The sequence below is a fragment of the Mchenga conophoros genome, linkage group LG1, assembly GCF_057382185.1.
Source record: "Mchenga conophoros isolate Kocher_MC1m ecotype Shallow Benthic linkage group LG1, M_conophoros_male_GT1.1, whole genome shotgun sequence".
NCBI classification, from domain to species: Eukaryota; Metazoa; Chordata; class Actinopteri; order Cichliformes; family Cichlidae; genus Mchenga; species Mchenga conophoros.
In genome coordinates, this window is record NC_140526.1 from 7,652,732 (window position 1) to 7,677,503 (window position 24,772).

The 24,772-nt window shown below is 40.4% G+C and overlaps 1 protein-coding gene across 3 annotated transcripts in view; it reads left to right on the forward strand.

The window, feature by feature from the left end:
- The window catches only part of ntrk3b (neurotrophic tyrosine kinase, receptor, type 3b), a 225,691-nt gene that overhangs the window by 172,276 nt on the left and 28,643 nt on the right, over positions 1 to 24,772 (forward strand). For all 3 annotated transcript variants that reach the window (XM_085243837.1, XM_085243919.1, XM_085244004.1), the window contains 2 exons: positions 3,355 to 3,543; positions 18,596 to 18,726. In XM_085243837.1, coding sequence (XP_085099963.1) covers positions 3,355 to 3,543; positions 18,596 to 18,726 — 320 coding nt within the window. The remainder of the gene's footprint in view (positions 1 to 3,354; positions 3,544 to 18,595; positions 18,727 to 24,772) is intronic.

The window sequence follows — 24,772 nt, forward strand, 5'->3', positions numbered from 1 at the left end:
AAAGCAGAACATAATCCAGGGATCCTTTTGAGGCATCTTCTTTCATTTTTAAAGATTTAAACATGAATCATAACGATTTTCTAGGTAATGATTTTATTTCAAGTGTAGTGATGTTTAAAGCGGTATACTGCACATATATCTTTGTGCCTGTGCCGTGTAACAGAGGGTCAGAGGCATCAACTGAGATTTAGTGTGCCACCTGTTCCCAGTGGTTGGGTGGGTAGTTGCTGGCGAAGACCTGTGCTCTGCTGTGCACATCTCTGTAATAAAGCAGGCACTCAGGTATGAAATCTCTGCAATGAGAATAAATGTTGTGAATAAATTGTTGCTCGCATGTGTCACTTCATCATATGCCACCTCAACCCCATCTTCCTTCCACTCAGGGTCTATAATTTGATATGCCTGGGTCTTGATTACTATTTACAGTGTTGTCAAGGTGAGCAAAAGACTCAACATGGAGTGTAAACAGATTCACTGTCACTGCTTCTCTGAATCAGCTGCTGTTGACTTTATTTCCACTCACTGTTTCCTTCGCTCCCTTCATTCCCTCCCTCCTCCTTTCCTCATTCCCCACTGAAGATTGCAGTTGTCAGAGCTCCGCATTGCTTTCGGCATAGCAGTGATCGAACAGCAAACTACATCACATTGGCTTACAGTAAATCATGTCAGAGTCTTTCTATGAATTTTGATTAAAGAAAGGGAATTATGCTTGGTATTGACAGGAGTGTGTTGTATGACAACATAAATTCTAAATTCAGACGGCGTCGGTAGTCGGGCACTACCTGTGTTGATAGTCATTTCTTTCTTTCTTTTTTATGCATTTTCTGTCTCCATTTATCAAAAATCTTCACACGGTCAGTATGACAGAAGTCAGTGAGGGATATGTTGTGCATCATGTTCCACGGCTTTGACTTTTCTTCAACTTTCTTTCACATTCAACTAAACTGCAATTAAATTTTAAAGGAAACATAACTGCATCCACAGGGAAATATTCACAAATTTGAAATGTTGCGAATATGTTACTGCCAAACCTTTTGTTTACTAGCAAATATAATAGTTTCATACAATGTCCTCTAATTCAATAGCATTAATTAATGGTTATGCTTAGCCACAAATCACAGACTCTAAAAAGAAATTGTTGTCCTCTTAAATATGATAATAGATCTCAATAATTTTGAACTGAAGATGTTTGGGAGGAAAAACTCCATTTTTTTCTAGCACCCAAACCACTGAAAAGAACAGTTCACATGACTCTGTGATACTGAGATGCATTATACATAAAATGTTGCTGGACATTACCTCATGTTTGCTGTCTTTTCAATGTGTTTCATATCACTTAGAAGATTGATAATCTAAAAGAATATGGAAACTAAAGAGGTGGCTGGCTTTGATTGTCTTTGGCTTCACACTTGAACCCAGCGGTCCCAAACCCCCGGGCCGGTCCATGAGTTGTTTGGCACCGGGCCGCGAGAGTTGAGACTCAGGTGTGAAAATTATGATTTTCATGGTCTTTATCGTTATTTTTTATCGTTAACTCGGTGTCCCTGGGTCTTTTCCTGTGAGTTATGAATAAATCTTTTTTTTTTTTTATTGGTACCGGTACTGGGTTTTTATTGTGGTATTTATCCACAACACCTTAAAGGCCGGTCCGTGAAAATATTGTCGGGCATAAACCGGTCCATGGTGCAAAAAAGGTTCGGGACCGCTGCTTTAACCCATAAAAAGAAATTCGAACATGTTAGTTTTGGGTATTCAGCCGTGATTGAAACCCATCCAGGCCTGCCATAACAGGCTAATATTTAGTTTTTGGATATTAAGTCCTTTGTGTCTTTGGATTGCCCATAAATCACCAACAAAACCCTGCACTCTGTACTATGTTATGCATTTCAGACACACGTTTTTTTAGTGCTATTGTCAAAATGGCTCATTTTACATTTGAATGCACAACACAAAATGACTGCGACTACACACAGTCTTTTTCAGGGGTCACCATAAATGCTTGAATTGAAGGGTTCTGGACTTAGATAAGTCACTGGATGTGAAGTGAAATGTCTTCAAGAAAGAAAGAAGTTCAGTCGTCTGAGAACCTACACGACACTATTTCAGGGGTCACGTTTTCATCCAATTTATTTTTCATCTCTCAACTCTATATAGAAACTTTTTTTTCCCCTCCTGGAAGTGGAAAGTTTTCTGAGCACATCTAAATAAGATCGCTGAGATGGCCCAGGAAGTAAAAAAAAAAAATCCCAACTATATTGCAAGAGAGGACATGTGTGGGGTGAAATACTGAAGATCTGACATCTGTAGGTTATCTTTGCAGGCATGAATGAACCTGTTACCTGTCACTGAGAGAGAAAGTTTTCAGGTTGAGAGATAAATGCCGTCAGTGTTCTAGTCTGAGAGCTGTGAGATGCTGAGATGTGTAGGAAGTGTTGCTGTTGAGCTTTGGATGTAAGGATAAAATGCTGGTTAGAAAACGTGAAGTCTACACATCAACTATTTAAAAACACTGTAAATGTGTGTTTTGGGCAGATTTTGATCAATTAATGTTGAATTGATAGTTTTCCAATGATGGATATGAGTGACCAGCTGAAAATCCAAAACTGGATTTTGACATATATGCTAGCAGCTTCAGGAAATAAAACACCAGCAAAACGCACCTGTTTTATATGTAAGTTAAACAGGTAAGCTAATTTTTGAAGGAGGAATAAATAAACTGGGTTTCTTTTTCTCATTACAGAAGATTTTTTCATTTGAGCCCTTAACTAAAATTTAAACAAATCCCCAAACAATTTAGTTTTTACCCATTTCCAGCTGTCTAAATGTCAGAATTGCTTCTTATCTAGCGTTAGTCATTTGGAGTATATACTGGGTATAAACCATTTCTCTATAACAAAACATAAATAGATTTTTTTTCTGTTCATTTATTTTGTTTTGAATTAGTTAGAAAAAACAACTTTAATTTGTTTGTATCTATGTCGCTGCTCCACACTGGGGTAATTGTGGGTACATGCCAATAAAAATATGAAGTCATGTTTACTGCAACTGCTCTTATTTTCCCTGGCTGTGCCTGGACATAAAAACAAACCTCCCACTTTGAAAATGTTACTTTATAACTGTGACTCTAGTAAAGGATAATTTACTGTACATGCATACTGTGTACTTCATTACCATATCTAAGAAACAACAACTGCAGCAACTCAGTCTCCACCCAGAATTATTATTATTATTGTTATTTATTTATTTATTTTTAAATAGAATACCTTAGGAAATTGTATTTGTGTCTCACCAAGTATATTCACAGTTTAAAAAAAATGTGTTTTGGAAGTAAGTTTTTCTTTTGTCTCTTCCCAGGACCAGTAGCTGTAATCAGTGGTGAGGAAGACTCTGCTAGCCCTCTTCACCATGTCAACCACGGGATTATTACCCCCTGTACTCTGGATGCGAGTCCTGATGCGGTTGTCATAGGGATGACTCGTATTCCTGTAGTGGAGAACCCTCAGTACTTTAGACATGGACACAACTGCAACAAGCCAGCCACCCGTAAGTCCTTCCAGTGTATCTGACAGCAGTTTAAAGTGCCAGTATCGCCTCTGAAAAAATCTTCTGCTCAATCTTCTGTAAAAGTCACAACATCAGCATCGAAGCAATGCTACTTTTTACATGGAGTCTGAATGAGTGCAGTCATATTGAGGAATAGATATGAACAAGGTTATAACATTCTGAGGAGATTTTTATGTGTAGCATTGGCTAATTACCATAAAAGGCTAGGACACAATACTTATTTATGTTCAGCCTAACCTGACACTTCATTCAGAAGCAGCAGGTTTGATTGAAAAGAGATACTGTGCTGGATTTTTGGATAACATCACAAGCAGAATAAAAATCTGAGCTCACAGAGCTGCATTGCATTCACACCGAAGATAAGATAAACCAGGCAACCGAAGAGGGACGTGAGGGTCTAATTCACATGTGCATCATACGCAGCTAGAGTCTCGCAGTTTATTTTAGATTCTTTTTAAACTAGTGCTGACAGGCCTTAAACAAGGCCTGACAGCATCCACACGGCCACCATTATGGTGATTCATGCGGCACATGTTTATAGTTGTTCCAAATGGCCAACCATGCAGCACTGTAGTGCAAAGGTAAAAACTGTTACCTCACGCGTTCTGGTTTGAATCTGGGGGCCACCTGCGGCCTTTCTGTGTGAAGTTTGCATGTTCTGCCTGTGCGTAGGTTGCTTTTCTCCTTGTACTTCAGCTTGCTCCCACAATCCAGAGATATGCATGTTAGGTTGACTGGTGAGTCCAAATTTGCAGTGTGTTCACACCTCTAATAGACAATGTTTAACCCACATGCTGTGGGCACAGGTGACATGTGGGTTAAGGTTCTTTGCTTCTCTGAGTAAGAAACATCATTTTGGCATATTCCTCTATCATAGTGCTATCCCTCATTACTACCGGCTACCATTATTACAAATTATATTGCAGCGTTTTTCTAGGATCTGGCTAATTAAACTAAAACTGCAGGGCACGTATGAAGCAGACAGAGTGCCACAGCATGTTATGTAGTGTAAAGAAAAGAGCAGCATCTGGTCAGAGAGCCAGATATCAAACACCACATCTTTATGAGGCTCTATGAGGCTGTTGTACCTCCATTATAATTAGCTGTGTATCTTTTCAATGAGAATTGCTGAGGCCCTCGGGGCAAAGGTATAATTTAGATTCATCTAGAGAGTCGGCGTGATCATATGGTGTTTGCATCAGGTGGCATGGTGCCCGGCTTTTCATATAGGGCCTGTTTAGCAAAAGCCTCCTTCTGTATATCAGTGACTGCCGTTCCAATACCCTGAAAAAAAATATCACATGCTTTCCCTCGGGAGTCATGTTCCAGGTTGGAGAAAGACAACAGTACTTTAAGGCCTAATTACTCACAATTACATTGATTGCTCAAGAGAATCAGCAGAAAACTACTGTGCCAACAGCGAGCCTCGACCTAACGCCTGCTGCTTTTATTTGAAATGATACCATTTTATTTGAAGTCAAACCAACCAGATTTAGTTAGGAAGCAGGAGCTCTTCCTGTCTGACAGTCCCGTTCAGCACAGATTTACGTCATTTACAACTTGGTTCAAAATGGCTGCTGGACAGGCTAACAGAAGTTGACTTCTGACTTGCAGCCAATGAGAATGAAGGAAATCCCATTTAGAGGTGATAAATAAATGACTGGTCTTATGTATTATGAATTGCATGAATTGTTAATGTCTAGCCAGTGACTGATTTATAACATCTCACGCCTTGCACAGGAGAGCTGATCGGGAGCTAATGAATAAATGACAGTGGGCACAAATGAAACTTTCTCTCAATCACCGTGCACCTGGAATTGAAAGTCGCACCATGAATGAGCGCCATGACAGCTTCGACTTAGTCTTTACTGAATGTTCTTCCTCTCAGTGCGCAGTTCCCTTTGTTCTTTTTTCTTTTCTTTTTTTTTAAATTTAATTCTGTGTGCATGCGTTAAAAAATAAAAAAGAAACCGTAGGAAATGAACCCTGAATTCATCACAAGGTCATAATGGCCGCTGCTTCCTGCCATCGGCTACAAAAACAAAATGGATCCAAACGGTTTCTGCCTCCGCCGATCATTCGCTGAATATGAATGCATTCTTTACCCTGAGGACACAGGGAGGGGAAATGTCTCTGTGTATCCATGTCTATATTTGCAGCTAGTGTGTGTGTAGGTCTATGGGAGTGAAAATTAATGCATGGATCTGAATGTACGCATACTCCTAGTGTGGTTTTTATGTACCAGGAATTTGCCGCATGTCACCTTCGTTTTCTACTTTCATCTGTATAATTGATGATTGATAAGCATCCCAAGTCAAGGGTCCCTTAGGTGCCCCCAAGGGCCTCCCAGGTCCAAATTGTCTACCTGGCCTCCTACCGACTTATTGTTTTGCACCTTCACTTGCCAACACAAGAGCTGCACTCAGCTCAGATACAGCATAGCTGCTTTCTGGTACTCGGCCACTAATCCATAATGTATTCATTCATTTACTTGAAAGCTTCTTATCCAGGAGAATAGCTTGCTGCCTGGGTGTCTCTGTCTCTCTCTGTCTCTTTCTGTCTTTCACACATACACACACATACATCCATAGTTCAGTCTAGCAATAGAGACGCTACCTAACACATACATAAATTTAACACACCCATACTTCTCCTTACCTGTGCCCATCAAGAGTACACTAATGTGCTGGTCAGTCCCAGCCTGCTTCTGCTACCTCTGGGTGATTTATAGCGTCCCTTGCTGTCATGCTGTGTGCATTTTGAAATCAGCTCCAGCGATAACAATGAGGGGGAGGAACCGTATTTAGCTGTTGTTCTGGCTGCTGTGTGCCATTCTGGCTCCTGTTAAAACAGCTGCATTGAAGGGAAACTGCCTGCTGCAAAGCTTACACCAATGATTCCAGTGTGCCCTTACCAAATGTATTATTCATGAGTGTTTGATCTACAAGTCAAACCTGCCAAAAGAATATAAATATTGGCACCAATGGTTAAATAGTTCCAGTCACACTAAATAGAGCGCACCGTATCTTGGCTGTTTAGGCTGTGCCACCTGAGATCAGTGCTGCAATCAGTCCCTCGCTGCGGGAGGGAATTTGAAAAATGAACATTAACTTCATCACATTATAGTTGCCCTCTAGTTGAACCATCAACCTGTACACATGTAGAATTAAACACGCTGGAAAACACAGCTGTCATTCTCACACCAATTTAGAAACACGCTGCAGCATCATGCAGTTGGTTTATATTTCGGTTGAACTGGTGGCCTCTAGTTTTGCTGTGTTAAATGCGTGAGCTGTGACTGATGATGACGTTTGTTGAGATGAGCTTTTTTAGGGGGGGTTTCCACTGAAAAAGGCCAATCCTGGGGAAATGTAGCCGCATTAGGGAGATAAAGGCAGGAAAGGCAAAGGACAATTCTTTAGCCTAATGACAGATCTATATCTATCCAGATCCGTTGTCTCCCAGCAAGTGGCTTTGTTTTATCACCGAGCTTGCTATTTTAATTACAGATTTGTCACATCCCGCTGGCCAAAATTAGACAATAGCTTTTGATGTTGGAGAAGCATATAGCCTTTCATTATAACCATGTTATTAGGGATAGTACTTCTGGGCAGGTTTCGGACAAACCCTCACTCTGCCCCCTCTACATTTGTGCAGCAGAGACAAAGTAATGCTCAAGGTGCTGTTTTTGAAGATCAAAATGTTTCCAGCAGGGACAAGGAGTGACTAATTTGGCAACTTGAAAGCAAAGCAAATGAATGGAAATGCAGCGCAGATTGATTGAAAGGCAGTTATCATGTTCCAAGGCTGCAATTCTATGAATTATAGTTTGAAACAGAACAGACCCACGGGCTAGACAGTTGTGAATTCAAACAACCTATTTAAGTGTCGTCGTCGTCCCAAAAGAAAAGTTCAAGATGATTTCCTTTCAGCTTCAACCTGGAAGGTTCTTTGCTGAACAAAATCTGAAATGATGCTTCTTCATGTCTGATAAAATTGAGTGAAAACTGTCTCCTGAAAGACAAAAACCTACAAGTAGATTTGCTGAAGATCTCACAAGGTTTTCGATTGAGAAAACCAGAAAGAAATCTAAAACACACTTAAAATACAGAAATATTTATCCAGTTCTTTTTTTACTCCTGTTATTATAAATTGAAATTAATTGCTCGCAGCATTATAACTTGGGACATATACTGGAGTGTGAGAGTATTAAAGTACACCAACACTGATTTGTTTTCTGTATTAACACAGGAACATACAGCTGTGCATTTGAATTTAAATAACACATTCTTGTCAGTGTTGACAGGTCAGCACCATAATGAATAATTAATTCCCATCACAGAGGACCCAGCCCACAGCATTTCAGCTACAGAATAATACAAATCTAAATAACACCAATTTTCCCAAGCAAAGTTACATAAACGCGCTTTTCTGCTTTTATAATATAAACACAATTTATACTGTATCTATGGGGACTAACAGCTAAGGGTGGGTAACATGCCTCATCTCCTTCAGGATGTCAACTATAACTAGTTAAGACTTTTAAAGAAACTCCCATGAGCCGCAAGTGTTAAGAACTTAGTGCTTAAGTGCTTAAAGCGTAACTTTTAATTCAGCAATAACAATAAGGCTGTGCTTAGGGAGAAGTTATTGTCAAAAGGAAATCAATCAGAATAAGCGTTATAGTATGGCACCACTGTTAAATATTAAATATGTAAATATATGCAGTATATCTATTAGTATATAAATAAGAATTTGTGTTAATTGTGTGATACCTGCAAACAACAGCCATTTCCTTCTTTTGTGACTGTATTTTCATATATGAGTTAAATTAGGATTCATTTTTATTTCATTCTGGCCATATTGTATAAAACACTGGACCTTTGTCACCAATGTCCAGCTTCACTGTGTTTCTTTTTCCTGCTTTTTAATAAAACTCAACAACTCCTTCAGTATCACACTTAGCCTGTGAGTGTGTGAGCAGGTTCTGTGGTTCACACAGCACAGAAACAACCACAGTAGCTTGAAGAGTGACAGCACAATATGAGAAAAGATTACATAAAAGATGGCTATTGAATAACAGCATGGTTACTAAAGCCAGGTTTAAAACACTAAATTTAGCATAGATATACACATATGCACAGACACATACACACAGTGGCACACACACATAGAAAATGTGTCATTCAGCAAAGGTGGAGCATGGACAGGCTCTTGCTAACTGCATTTAACTACACAGCAAGCCATCTTTTTTGTCATTTAATGCCATTAAAATGCTCGATCTCCAAGGAGTCGAGAGGTCCGGCTAAGTGACTTTAATCAACTATTAGCTAAAGCTACCTGTGTTGCCATCCACCTGTCACTCACGACAAGTAATGCAAACTGTAGCCCTTAAAAAGATTTGAATGACTAAGTTATAACAGATTCACACTCCATTAGTTGTTATGCAAGGAGAAATCAGCCATGGAGAAAACATTTTCATTTCTGTGGGGATTCACTCAGTTTTTGAGCCAGCCTCATGTGGCCACATGAGGAATTGCAGGTTGTTGGCACTTTGGGGTTGGTTTCGTTTTATTTGCTATCTTCTAATTTTGATTAATATGCCAAGATCCAGTCTCAGTCCCCTATCGATTTTTCATCCAGTCACATTGAAAGCCTGTCTTCAGCAAGCTCAGCACCTGCTGCCACACCAAAAACAGTTCCTAGGTTCCAGTGAAACTAGGCTAGCAGTGATCTTGCCAGTATTTGATATGATTCAATCCAAAGTATTTGTCAAATAGCCCAAAAATTCCCATCACTCTTGCCCACTTTCCACAGCAATTAGCCAGGTGTATGGAGGTCTTTCATTCTTTGCACATCTACTTCTGTTATTTTTGAGTGAAGCCTTGCTCAAGGGGGCCTGTGTGCTCTTGGCTGACATGCTATTGGATGAAAAGGTGAGGGGGCGGCGGCTGCTTTATTATGCTCTTTCATAACCGTCATTGAGAAATAAAAGTGACACTGGAAAAATACCATTATGAAACATAAACACATTTTTGAAAGAGGGCATGTGAAAAAATGTCTAATGAAATGAAAAGGTGCCCCAGTAAAACCTTGCTACTGTGAAAATAAGAATGATAAAATAACCTTTAAAAGAAAAAAATGCCAGCTTATTCCACGTGCTTGCTTCTAATCATTTCTGAACAAAGCTGGTGTCATCAGGATGATGTTATGGGTGATGCATTCTTTATTTTTGTCATGTGTAGGTGTTATTTCACATAAGCCAGAGTTTTCACTAATGCCAGGCAGCAGCGGTAGCAGCAGCAAACACATAGGCCGGCAGTAAGCCAGCCACAGCAGGTTAGGAGTAGATACCCACAGAGAGTCAACAGTAAATGCGGGTGTTCATGTCACTGTTGCCCAACGATGCCAGCAGACACAGCCCCTATGTTGCAGTGAATTTAATGGCGTGAGCTTTTTGTATGCTATTAGCTGCTGGATGAGTGCCTCTCTTCTGACTGTTCACATCCTGCGGTGCACTTTTTGTAGGCAGACTGAACTACAGGTAAATTACAGTGGTCTCAGTGAAATGGTAAATGGTAAATGGCCTGTATTTATATAGCGCTTTACTAGTCCCTAAGGACCCCAAAGCGCTTTACATATCCAGTCATCCACCCATTCACACACACATTCACACACTGGTGATGGCAAGCTACATTGTAGCCACAGCCACCCTGGGGCGCACTGACAGAGGCGAGGCTGCCGGACACTGGCGCCACCGGGCCCTCTGACCACCACCAGTATGATCTCTACATTTATATTGTGATAAAATCTAGGAGGGCAGTAAATGAACAGAGGGGGATTTTTTTTCCAAGTGAGTGTGTTTGTGATAATATTTGTTTTTTATGCTAATGATTTGGACTGCAGTACTTATCAGAATATCGTAAAACATTTGCTTTTTATACATTTGAATTTAAATTTAAATTAATAGTGGTTGAACCCTATTATAGTTCCCATTTAGTTTTCTATAAGAAAAAGTTTTTATGAGTGGCAAAATCTCCTTAAAAGTAGCTTTATAGACAAAATAAATGAATGTGAAGCTGATGCCCGAAATGAGAATTTGTGTGGACGTTCTCAGCATTTTTAATTAGGCCACCACTTCTCAATATTAGAAGCAGTCACTCTGCAGAGGATAGATTGTCAATGTCCAGTAGATGCACACTGATCAACCCACCGCACACTCAGGGACGCTAGTGAGATACAAAGAAATACTCAGTCTCCTGTGAGGCATAAACAGCCACATCAGTGCACAATGTTGGCAGTTGGAGACAAACACACACGCACATACTGACACTGGAGAAAGTTGGCAGGTAGCTGTGGTGAAATGCATGCATGCACACAGACACACATGTGGGTACAGAACAAAGCCCTCCAAACATCTGTGCTCCTCCAGCAGCCTGACCTGACTAGCTGAGTAAATCTCAGCGCTGCATTGCCTCTCGGCCTCCAGGGAGAATGTTTGCTGGCGCTGAGGCCTCAGGTGAGCCAGGACAAATGAATGATGCTGAGCTGCAGGATGGAGATTTAATCTCAGGGCTTTTCAGCGTGCCACTCTGGGTAAATAGGCTGCAGGATGCAGCCCGAGTCCGCCTGCAGAGGAAACTGAAGGTTAAAGTAACTTGTCCTCGCCACTATCAATAGGTGCACTCCATAATGGCACCTTCATTCCCATCAGTGGAGAGGAATGAGGTGGCTGGTAGCTATTTAGCGGCTGAGCAAAACAAACCAGATGAAATATTCACACCCAGAAAATAAGGAAGCAGGGACAACTATACAAATGAGGTGTTGTAGTATTTACTTTATTAATTTGTGCAGTTTTGTACACAGTCAGTTATCACAGTTCAGTGTGTGTACAAATCTAAAGTGAAAAGTTATTATTTTAAAGTTAAGTTAAACACAAAACAATAACAATTATATTGAAAGCGGCCTCCATCAATTACATATCATTATTTGGTATGGTGAGATAGAGGCAGATGACTCACTATGGAAACCCCTAAAGCAACGGTCCCCAACCTTTTTTGTGCCACGGACCAGTTTAATGTCAGACAATATTTTCATGGACCGGCCTTTAAGGTGTCGCAGATAAATACAACAAAATAAAATGATACGACCAAGACAAAAACTGTGGTATTTTTTAAATGTAATAATAAATATTTACAAAATTAAAAGTTTACACAACTTTTAATTGTGTAAATGTTACAGAATTACATTCACTGTGTAATTGTGTAACTTTATTAGCAGCATCCTCCTGAAATGCACCAACAACATTGAGAGTAACATTCTACTTTCTGCCCGTTAATGCGCTCTGGTCGCGACCAGACGGTTTCTTTGTGTTTCTTTATTTGTTTTTTATTGATACATTGTGGCACATTTTCAGTTCATTCTAGCAAAATATAACAACCCAATTATTTTGAGCAGCTTTAGATGCATGACTAGGTAAAACAGTTGTTAGTTTGACAATTAATGAGCTCTGGTTTAGTTAATTTGCATAATGACAGATATAGATATTAAGGTGATAAAACCGATAAAATAATATGAAAATGTTTCCAGTTTACACATGTGAGATATTATTTAATCATCTCACATCACAGCAAGTGATAAAATAAATAAAAAGATACAGTAACAATCTAACACAGTCTTCAGTGTGCTTTAGCTGCTTTAAAAAGGAAGACGAGGGAGACTATTTTAGTCTGGTATTATGTGGTTAAAAAACTTTCTAAGCCTACACCTGCTGATTGATGACAACCTTCAAATTTTTACATTTATGGCATTTCACCAACTACCTCATCCAAAGAAGCTTAATGACGGGTGCAACAAGAGAATAAGCTTCAATAACTGGATGATGGCAGCGATGTGACAGGCATCTGGTAGTAAAGCCAACACTGATCCTCGAATGATCCTGTGTGACGGAAAAGTGCAAGTAAAAGAAAAATGAATATTAGGTATAAGACAAGCAGTTTTTATAATGCTTAAAGTTTCTGTGATATTTATGATATTTACACAAGTGCATGTCTGAAGCCAAAAATATAATCTACCTTTTCCTACCTTTCCATTGGTCTGGCTTTTCTAATATGGCCCCAATGAACTGCTAAAAGGGTCTAAGACCTCTCTGGCTCTGATTTTTTTTTTCTCCTTGTTTTAGTCTGACATGCTTGTGCACCTGAATGCCATATATAACTCCTTTAATAAAAGCGGAAGTGAGAAAGGGAGATATCAATCAGTATGAAATACATGTGGGGTGAGTCGAGAAACCCTTCAGACCTTTATCAGATGGTGAAGTGTCAGAGACATTTGGCCTATCAAATCCCGTCAAAATACATTTTGAATTAAAATGTATGTGTATCGACTTCAGGATGTTTTTCTCCACTCTTGGAAAGCAGCCTTTTACAGGGTGAGGCAGTGACAGCAGTGATGTGTTGGTGTCCCTAGTGGGGCTCTCACCCTGCAAACTGGCTGCCAGTTTCTGCACACACTTCTGTTCTGATCTACTTTAAAACTGGGACATTTTTTCTTATTTAACAGCGATTTCAAAAATAGTAGTTATGATACCAACTGATGGAAACACCAGAGGAACAGGTGACTTTTTTTATGAATCACCTACACAAGATGTTCACGGCCAGATGGTTATGGAGAAAAAAGAAACCCAGAGGAACGGTCAGACTAAGCTAGTAATCTGTGTCTTTGAATGAGGAAATATTTGAGAGAACTGGTGAAGCATCTGGTGAACTCCTTTTGGGCAAAGCCACATTGTGATAAGGCTCTCTTTTTATTTGAAATTTGTTTGAACATGGGAAGAAAATGAACATTCAAGCTGTAATAACTTGGTATAAATCTAACTATGCAATGTTAGCTTTGTGGTCCTGCAGAGGTAAGTACTCTTGTATGTTCTAGAAATATAATAGCCCTATGCTGTGAGAACTACCTTTAGCCACTGCTTCCTATTAACTTTCTTTCATAAGTAGTAAATTAAGCTACATAATTGGGATCCTTGAATGTAGAGTATGCAAATTGAACTGACCTTTTAGAGTTTAAAGTCAGGAAGAACAATGCTTGGAAGAGTTTTGGTGGTAACCTATTTTCGCTACCTCCACACTTACATGGGTATTTGTGAAAACTGAGATTTTTTGTTTTTAAAAAAAACATCCTGTCCACACATTAAAAAGCAAAGTCAAACACTGTCAAGAACATGCCAAATCCTAACCGTGTAGAAATGTTGGCAAATCAGAAGTCTAGAAGCCTGGGAGGGAAACGCTAAACAGGGTTTTGTGCCCTCACAAAACCTTAAGTACTTCTGAAAAGTTTGTATTACTTTTCAAGTGCCTTTTTCAAGTGCCTTCATCATTTCAAATGTTATTCAAAACCAACATAGGGATTTGGGTTGTGAGAATGATTGTGTGGAATGTAGCCACGTCCGAAGTTCACTCTGACGCCTCTGTCTTTCTAAATGGAGGCACAGTAACTGCGTGTGCATATGTCAGCATGTAAAAACTGCAGATAGTAAGATTAACAGCAACAGTATTTTGTCGAAATCCACCGTTGTAGAAAAAACACTAACGTGGCACACAGCATGACGTCAAAAACGGCGCACACCTTTGACGTTGCGTCACTCAATCTCTATTTTCCTCGTTCACACCTAAAAGCACAAATAGTTTTCGAAAATCTTCACCCTGGCAGAATTTTTTCAAAATCTTTTTTCAGTGACCCAAAATGCTGTTTATGTGTGGATGAAAGGCCCAAACGCATAGAAAAAGCTGCGTTTTCAAAAATATCCCTGTATGTGTGGACGTAGCCTTTGTCTTAAAAACAAACAAAAAAAACTGTTGATGTAAGCTTAAAACCCTCACAATGTTCTGGTAAGGTCCAAGACATACAGGGGTAGAGACCATCTGGAAACCACCAATCTCAAGGAGAAACTGTATCTTCCCTGACTGGTTTGCAAATGGCTGCAAGAAGTTTTGGTTGATAGCAAGCTCCAGCATTTGGCTATAGCTTGTATGGAAGACTTACCTGCAAACATTACACCTTTTTTTGCAACATATGAATATGACAGTGCAGTTTAGATGTTTAAGTTTGGTCTTGTTTTTCCAGCTATGTTAGTTTATTTTATAGAATGTTACAGTTAATTTTTTAGACACAGAGCTGATGGGTGAGGGCCAGAACTGTTAAGGATTCTTTTCCACGGAGCATGAGGTAAAATGCTGCCGAACACTTGTAAGGGTACTGGTTGAAGGTCTCTAGCAGGGAGGTGACGGTGGCTCCAATAATCTTTCATACTGTTCTTGCAACTCCCACAAGAGCGTGAATCAGACTGGGATGCAGTAGGTAAGAATGCTTTCATTGGTGGCCTTGTATAAGGTGTTGAGGGCTGAGAAGATTAGAATGACGTGCCAGTGCCTCTGTAGGGGGCGGAGCTGGAACTCTGCCTTCATCGTGATGGCCATGGTGTTGGTGGATCAAGTCAGGTCATCACCACCAAGGAACTTGATGGAGCTGACCCTCTCCACAGCCTCCTCCCCTATGGTCAGATGGCCTTCCTAAAGTCAATGACCATTTCTCCAGTCTTGTTGACTTTCAGGAAGAGGCTGTGTGCCCCTAGCTACTCCGCCTCTATCTCAGTCGGTCCTTGCTGTTGATTGTTGGATCAGTGAGATTTTCACTTTACCTTTACCTTACAGTATAACGTTCCTCACATTGACTATTATTGTCAACTGGCACTATAAGCAAAATTTACTTGAATTTAATAGTGGACGCTCTTGGATATTTTCCCAACCAATGTCAGTTTGTAGTATTCTTAACTCCCATTGGTAGCTGCCTCAAATCGCCTCAACTCAGTAACCACCTCACATCACCAGTGGTGATTTCTCGTGGTATCATCATCAAAGTCACAAGTTTTTGAGTTTACCAGCCCACGGACAGTAACTACAAGAGGCAGAGCTCTGGAAATTGTAGACTTAATTAACCTCTTCATTTAGAGAAAGAGATCCAGCAGTCTTAGGAGAACAGATGCAATAGCTTATTCTCTATCTGCAGACATAAGTGTTTCTTTACATATAACCTTGTGCAATTGAGTCCTCAGAGACATACTTTCCCCCGTATAACCATCAAGTGCGATTCAAACGAAGAACACAGATGGAGGGTGGATTCAATTCCAGGAAGTCTACTTGTCCACTGAGGACATATTAGACTCTGTGATTTATCTAACAAGAATAAATAGGAAGGCTGAAAATGTACTTTGAGAATACTGCGTCAGTCCCACAAGCATCATGGTCTATTATTATTGCACATACCGGAACATGACTGTCCAAGGACCGTTAATACCTGCAAATATACAGACTCTGTTACAGAAGGTAAAAGATAAAACACAAGCCTTATGGTAACCATTCATTCATTGTCTACAGAGCAAACATGTAGTGCAACATTCCACTCAAAACAAGCATTCATTTGTACATAAAGATTAGTACATAACAATTAGTATTGGTAGTGGTATTTGATTAGTATTTTAAATCTTGTATAGTAATTCCTGGAAAACACCATTTGCACGTTGTTAGTTGTTATCTGATTTTGGTGTTCACCTCTAATTTTTTTTTTGCGCATTCATCTGTGGTACTGTTTTTGCTGTGCAGGACCACCACCTGTCTTTTTTTGCTCTGCCCTTTTCTTGGTTGCTGTTATGAACAAATAAACAGAATATTTCAGGGTTTCTTTGCAAGAGACTAAAAGCAATATAAGTGATAAATATTACCATTCTGTAGAATATTCTTATATTTCACTTTTACTTGTTCCCATGTTCTAGTGGGTCCTGTTGTGGCTCTAATGTGAAAGGGGATATAATATAACATAATATAATATAATGTAATATAATATTGGATAATATAGTGTGATATGATAAATCTACCCTACCGCCTACTGGTGTTGGCCAGAGGGGCCGATGGCGCGATATGACAGCCTGGCTTCTGTCAGTCTGCCCCAGGGCAGCTGTGGCTACACCTGTAGCTGCCTCCACCAGTGTGTGAATGTGAGAGTGAATGAATAGTGGCATTGTCATGCGCTTTGGGTGCCTTGAAAAGCGATATATCATCCACTCCATTAATATTATTAAATTACTTACGAGTTTAATTTGTCAGAAACTTTCTGCCAGCCCTCTCTCCTTGCTTTTGCAGCCTTTGCAGTGTTCCCTTGCGTTTTAATTAAACTCTGAAACTCCTGAAATCCCTCACTCAAGAGTTCTTGCTCTGCTGCCGAAAAATACCGAGCGCGCTCCTTCGACATTTTCGCCGACCAATCAGAGGGTTGCCGATCAATGTTTCTACTATCGATGCGTAGCCCCTTTTACGACACCCAGTGATCTCACATTACTTCATCCAGCTATACTAATCGTCAAAAGCAGGTGTGTTCGGAGAACCGGATTAGCGAGCTCACGGTTAGCGCGATGATTTGGTCTTGGATGTGTCATTTGATCTTGGATGTAGTAAGCGACGTACGAAGAACGGGCCCCTGAATGAGGTTCAATTTGCCATGTTGCAAGGAGAGCTTAACTTCTGTCTTGCTAGCTTGCCCTGCGCTCTTCCTTCTGGCAATGCTGTCTGTGTTGAACGCTCAGCGGATCTGCGCTTGACAGTGCAGCCTAGGCGGAGTAGTCGAACGCAGATTCACTGAGCGCTCAACACAGACAGCATTGTCAGAAGGAAAGTTGATAAAATAAATTACAAATTTTGTATTTTTCGATACATATGCGTACCGAACCGAAAGCACTGTATCGAACGGTTCAACATCGATACGAGTATCGTTGCACCCCTAATATATATATATATATATATATATATATATATATATATATATATATATATATATATATATATATATATATATATATATTTAAATCTGTTGTGAAACTGTGTGATCAGTATTTGTACTGAGGCACATCGAGTAGGTCTATCAGAAGCCAGCAACTCCTACGCCTCACCAGCTCTTTCATACAGAGCTTTCTGTCGTGCTATTTCTACCTTTTCCTGTATCTCCTTTTGAGTTATTCAGCCTGTTATTTTGCGGACAAAAGTCAAGATCCACCCGTTTTCCACCAGGCCAATCAATAGAAGAATAAGCCTCCATTCTAGGTTCACAAATATTGCAAGCAATTGCAAAAAGGGGTGAAAATGATCTAAGGTCACACGCTCAACAGAAAAATATACCGACTTTACTACCTCGTAACTCTAAAGATATCCCTCTAAAGTAAGTTATTACAGGTAACAGAAAAAGACAAAGACGTTGCTTTCTCCCGCTCTGCTCAGCCAGTTGTTTTATGTTCCTCAAAGAGTAAAATTTTACAATTCTGTTCTCATTAGAAAATGTCCTCCTGTGGCGTTTCAGTGGCGACAGTAAAACCGAGGAATCCAGATAAGAGATTTATAGCTCAGCAGGTCCAGTGTCACCTGGCAGTTTATTTGCACTTCTAAGATTTAAAACCACTTGAACTGTAATGCTCCAAGTGTTCTTTGAGTAGCTCCAAAGTTAGATAAAACATTTTTCCTTGCAGTTTGACACTATCATACATCTTGTTGGAGGTGGATCACACTTGGAGAAAAATATTGAAATATTCAGTATATTTTTTAATGCTTTCACCATTACAGAAAACACTGGTTTTAAGATGTCTGGTGCCAGTTTTTGTAAACACCACCCTGTGGGTCAGCACGAATATTTCTGTAGAAATCTTGCCAACTTGTCTGGAATTTAAAATACTGCAATATAGCTGCATGTCCAGCTTCCAGTGCAGTAATACTGTTTATGTTCTGTCTCCCCTTCTCTGCCTTACAACTTCCTTCCTTTTTAGTTTAGTTATTGGTAACATTTTGATTTGATAAAAGCATTTCACTGCCAATGTAACACGTTTTCTGTGCGATTAAACACATAAAAATGTCTGAAAGTCTAACTGAAATTCTCAAAAAAGTTATTGTTTTTTTAAAATCTGTCATCATTTCTTCTTCTTTGGTTTTAGTTGTCCAGCATATAAAGCGGAGAGACATCATCCTGAAAAGAGAGCTGGGCGAGGGAGCCTTCGGTAAAGTCTTCTTGGCAGAATGTTACAACCTCAGTCCCACTAAGGACAAGATGCTGGTGGCCGTTAAGGTACGTTTTAAGTGGTTAGCTGTGTGTCTGAGTGTTACAAAGAGGATTGCAGTAATGGCTGAACATTGTGTGAGATTCTTATTTTTGTAAATATGAACCTTTCAGCAGCTGCTGGTTAGTGTAAAACATACTTAAAAGACTGGAGGTAGCTTCTGAAAGTGAAAACCAAAGCAAGTGTGGAATTTTCATTTGCCACCAGACAGTGACTGCTCTAGCTTCTATGAGCCTACCTCAGTAAAAAATATTCAAATTAGGTAATCCATCACTGATTTAATTTTTAATACAATACAAAATGTTTTTCTTTGCATTTCGTAATCTAATGGGCGAGGAAAATGCCCCAAATTCAAAACTGATGACTTCTAAACTCAAGTGGCTATGATGACCTCTTTTGAGCCGAGTTTATGGTTGTTTCCTGTGCTATTTGTAAGGTCCCCACAGCCCCGTACCCATTCAGCATTGCCCATTCTGCACTGAAGACTTGCAGATCTCTTTGCCTGAACAATGGGTGTTGCCATTCCCCTGCATCAGCACTGGTACAGGGGTACCTTTACAAAGTTATTAAAGTTCAAGTTCAAATTTTATTCGCCACATGCAGTGGCAGGTTGCCCTGCAGTGGAATGAACCCGCCCCTCGACCATACACACACACAACACAGACATCACATGGGGATACAAGTCAGAGAGCGGTTGCATTACAGAAAAAACACTGAAATGTACACTACAATGGGAAAGTACAAGAGGAAAAAAAGAGACCTCTACTCATGCTGGGCTATAGGAGGACAGCATGAGAACAGGAAACAAAAAAACTCCTCTGCACAGAAAGCACATAAATGTCCACAGCACAACATTAGGGGATAAGGAGTAATCCCAGGCAACACAGCAGCCATCCTGCCACTGCGCCAACTATCTAGCGCAGGCCAGACCCGCCTCGTGTTCCCAGGAGGCAACAAGCATCGAAGGCATTGGAAGCGGAAGGGGGATGTGCGAGTGCTTATCAGTGTAAATGTATGTGTGTGCGTGTCCATAGTTCAGCTGAGACAGTGTCCTCTGCCCTATCAGGCTAAGTAAACAGTCTACCAGCCAACCCAGGTGGCCTTGCATAGAGTGGGAAGAACAGTCATGAGAATTTCAAAGCTGCTCTTTAACACTCCGACACTGGTCTCTCAATCTCCCGTTGGAGAACCGCGATCTTCTCCATGATGTTATCAAACTTGCGCTCCGTGGTCTTGTCATTCTTGTGCTCAGAGAGCTGATTCTGAGAACTCACGACTGCAGTGAGTTATTCCACGATGTAATCCAACTTTCGTTCAGAGATGTTATTCTGAGCGGCCTTTTCCTTGATGTAACCCAATATACGCTCAGAGGTCTTATTCTGAGTATTCACGGCAGCTGTAAGCGTCTCCAAGGTCTTCAGTGAGCCCATTCTGAGAAGTTGCACCTCGTCCCATCGTTTCAATCCCAGCGGGCAGCCTTGGGGGGGTTTTGAACAGCCAGTTCCGCTTTCTTAATTCTCCGATATGCCAGGGCCAAGCCAGCTCCGATCAGCAAGAACCCTGGTATCATGGTTCCAAATAGATAGATATCTTCAGCGTCCTCGATCGACAGTCCCGCCAGGCACACGATCCTCCATTTCTGCCACCCGTCCATCGTGTATCCGGCAGGGAAAGTCCCTCCAGGGCACTCGGGCTCTCCCGAGCCCAGACTTCTCGTTGAGAAAAGGGTGTCAATAGCATTCAGAGACCAGTTGATCAAATCCATAATTCTCTTTTAGGTTTTAGAGAACAGACTGTGAGAGAGTGTTCCAGGGAAAGTAATACACACGAGACAAGACAAGGACACAAGAGGCTAAGCATTGAAGATAAGGGGAAGGAGGAGAGGAGAAAAGTGCGACTGCCTTCACCGAGAGCCAAACGAGTTCTAGTTCCCTCTAGAAAGTCTCATCTTTTCAAATTATTGCAGTATCTTCCGCTTTGCCATTTGATAAACTCTGACCTCTTGTAGGGATGCTTCAATGGCATGATAATAAAAATTACAAAAATCTAGAGATGCACAACCAAAGTGTAGTGCACACACCAACAGTTGTGATGTCGCATTGGGCTCATACTGCCATTCTCACAAGGGTCAACAAGCATCTCTGAAGCTTATTAAATAAGCTTACCTGTGCAACTCCCTGTTGCACTGGGAAGAAAAATAAAGCCAAAATGGAAACAAATAAATTTATCCAACAACATAAAGATTGCGAGCTGCTCACTAAACACAATAAATCAACAAAAGTATTAAACTTGAAATTCAGGTGTTTCTTTTTTCAGTCCTGTTGCCACAGGTGCACAAAATTAAGCACCCTTTCATGCAATCCTTTGAAAACATTTGTGGGAGAATGGGCCATTCTTTCACTGAATTTGAATGTGTTACAGTAACAGGATGCCAATGTTGCAACAAGTGATGTGATTGAATGATTGATGTGACTGATAATATTTCTTTCACCATCGGCTGTAAGGTGTATTATTACTAAGTGGAATCGTTCAGCAACCGCAGTAACTCAGCCACACAGAAAGGCACACTGCACAGACTTACTGCACAGAGCAGGATAGCCGAGTGCTGAGGCACGTAGTGTGTAAAAGTCAGTGAGGCTCTGCTGACTCACTAACTGCAGAATTCCAAGCCTCCTCTGGCATTAACATCAGCACAAAAACTGTGCACCGTGATGGTTCATGGAATGATCAAGCAGCTCCTGTAGGTGTAAACTGTAGGTGACCCACTACTTTTGTCCATATGGTGTATCACAGCCCAGTGCACAAACTGACTGCACTTAATTACACAGCCATAGTGGACACCATTCCAGTAAGAACCTTGATATCGGTACTCAGAAAGTAGGATAGCTGATGATATCATTAGGGAATATGAGTTCCTGGGTTGCACAACCGTAACAAGTTCTTTAAGTGTTTAAACCCAGTTGTGGTTTCAGAGAGAGTCTATTTATTTACTGGGTGGTCTATCTTCCTGGTATGTCACCAGTTTTCTGGCAAAGTTACAGGCAAAGTTAAAGTCAAATGCACCAAAAATAACTGTTTATTTTCCTTATATTACAAACATGACACAAGGTACAGCACACAACAGTTCCTCTAAGGAAGTCACTATCTTAACTGTGAGTGCTGGTTACACGATTATCCTTTTCTTTATTGCTTATGCTAAGTTTCCATGTACCTGGCATAGGTGCATATTCTGACACAGTCTTAGGCAAAGCCGAATGAATATGCTGATATTGAATCTGGTGTCTGTCTGCTGGAGTTCTAGTCTTTGTTCCCATCTGGAACCTGCCTTACTAACAGTCAGGGGACCAGCGGCATCTGTCAAAATGGAAGAACGAGCGGAGCAAAGTTAATACCCCTGTGAATTTAATGATTTGTTTTAAAGAGATTGAAGCATTTCAAACCATTGTCCCTGTGTGCCATCACAAAGCTTAATATTAAGTTGTGCTTGGCAGCACCCAGGGTGAATATAAAGAGTTGTCTGAATGGAAAACATGTGAATAAGAGGTTGTGGACTCAGTAAAACTACCTAAAGGGGGGGGGGAGAAAACCACCCTGACCTTGACAACAGAGAAGTGAAATAGTACAGATGAAGGTGATGGAGTATCTGCCTGTAACTTTCTTTTCTCCCTCTTATAGAATTAGCAAATGAGTTTGTGAGTAAACCTTGACCTCCTTAAAACAGAATACTATGTGGATTTTCATCTGAACATTCTCCTGCCTGTGAGAAAGCAGGAACCAGCTCTCTGAATTCTCTTAAAGGTCAACAAAGGGAAAATTCATTGCAGCGCTTTGCCTCAATTTATCGTGTTCAAGCACTTTGAAGGTATTGTTTTGGAGGAATGCCCAGACAAGAAACATTTCCTTAAGAGTGCGGTTTGATTTGGTAATAGAATTTTATGGCCATTTTACCTACTCTGCTGTACATCTCAACCACCTCTAGCATTTCACTGCAAGAAGAGCACATATGAGTAAATGCATTTCCATGCCAAGGTCATTCCATCTGTAATAATGTCAGCAGCAGGCTGGGAAAACAGGAACCAATGCTAAAGAGACTAGGATAATCAACACTCCCTATTTTTCTGTTGCTGATGAACTGCCAAAAGTCTTTTTTTCTCCTCCAGCAGACGCACCAGTAATATATTATTGCATTTATTTGATATTTGTGAAACAAGTACGATTTAGAAAATTATGTGGTCTAGACTTTAAATGAGTTCAGTTTATTTGCCTGCTTGATCTTACTTCCAGTCAAATCAATTAATGTGTACATTGAGTTCATCTCTACTCCTCAGACAGCTGTAATTGTTTGTAGAAAGATGTATTGTGAGCAGTACAGCTATCTGGCAGCAGCATATTAACAGCAGATCCTTTAAGTCTTGAAAGTTTTAAGTTGGAGGCAGACCAGGACATGCATCAACACCAACTGTCTCCGGTCATGGTTTGTTCTTCATTAATAATTTTCTGTTTTATTTTCAAAATACTAATATTATTTAGAAGTGCCATTGTATGTAATGCTTACTCCATTTGCTTGACTCTCAGGATGTACAGAACCAAGGACATTTCATACTGAATGTTCCTTACTAAATGGTCCAGAGGCAAATACAGATTCCGTCTGTAGTTATAGGAATACCCCTGAAGTCTTCCTTTTTCTCTCTGAACATTTTGTCCACCCATACTGCAACAATGCAAAAGCTTTACCTTGATAATAACAAAAAATTCTGTCCAATATAGAAGGCACATCAATTTGTTGTAAGAAACTATGCTTCCTTGCTTTTACAGGGAGTGCAGAATTATTAGGCAAGTTGTATTTTTGAGGAATAATTTTATTATTGAACAACAACCATGTTCTCAATGAACCCAAAAAACTCATTAATATCAAAGCTGAATGTTTTTGGAAGTAGTTTTTAGTTTTAGCTATTTTAGGGGGGTATCTGTGTGTGCAGGTGACTATTACTGTGCATAATTATTAGGCAACTTAACAAAAAACAAATATATACCCATTTCAATTATTTATTTTTACCAGTGAAACCAATATAACATCTCCACATTCACAAATATACATTTCTGACATTCAAAAACAAAACAAAAACAAATCAGCGACCAATATAGCCACCTTTCTTTGCAAGGACACTCAAAAGCCTGCCATCCATGGATTCTGTCAGTGTTTTGATCTGTTCACCATCAACATTGCGTGCAGCAGCAACCACAGCCTCCCAGACACTGTTCAGAGAGGTGTACTGTTTTCCCTCCTTGTAAATCTCACATTTGATGATGGACCACAGGTTCTCAATGGGGTTCAGATCAGGTGAACAAGGAGGCCATGTCATTAGTTTTTCTTCTTTTATACCCTTTCTTGCCAGCCACGCTGTGGAGTACTTGGACGCGTGTGATGGAGCATTGTCCTGCATGAAAATCATGTTTTTCTTGAAGGATGCAGACTTCTTCCTGTACCACTGCTTGAAGAAGGTGTCTTCCAGAAACTGGCAGTAGGACTGGGAGTTGAGCTTGACTCCATCCTCAACCCGAAAAGGCCCCACAAGCTCATCTTTGATGATACCAGCCCAAACCAGTACTCCACCTCCACCTTGCTGGCGTCTGAGTCGGACTGGAGCTCTCTGCCCTTTACCAATCCAGCCACGGGCCCATCCATCTGGCCCATCAAGACTCACTCTCATTTCATCAGTCCATAAAACCTTAGAAAAACCAGTCTTGAGATATTTCTTGGCCCAGTCTTGACGTTTCAGCTTGTGTGTCTTGTTCAGTGGTGGTCGTCTTTCAGCCTTTCTTACCTTGGCCATGTCTCTGAGTATTGCACACCTTGTGCTTTTGGGCACTCCAGTGATGTTGCAGCTCTGAAATATGGCCAAACTGGTGGCAAGTGGCATCTTGGCAGCTGCACGCTTGGCTTTTCTCAGTTCATGGGCAGTTATTTTGCGCCTTGGTTTTTCCACACACTTCTTGCGACCCTGTTGACTATTTTGAATGAAACGCTTGATTGTTCGATGATCACGCTTCAGA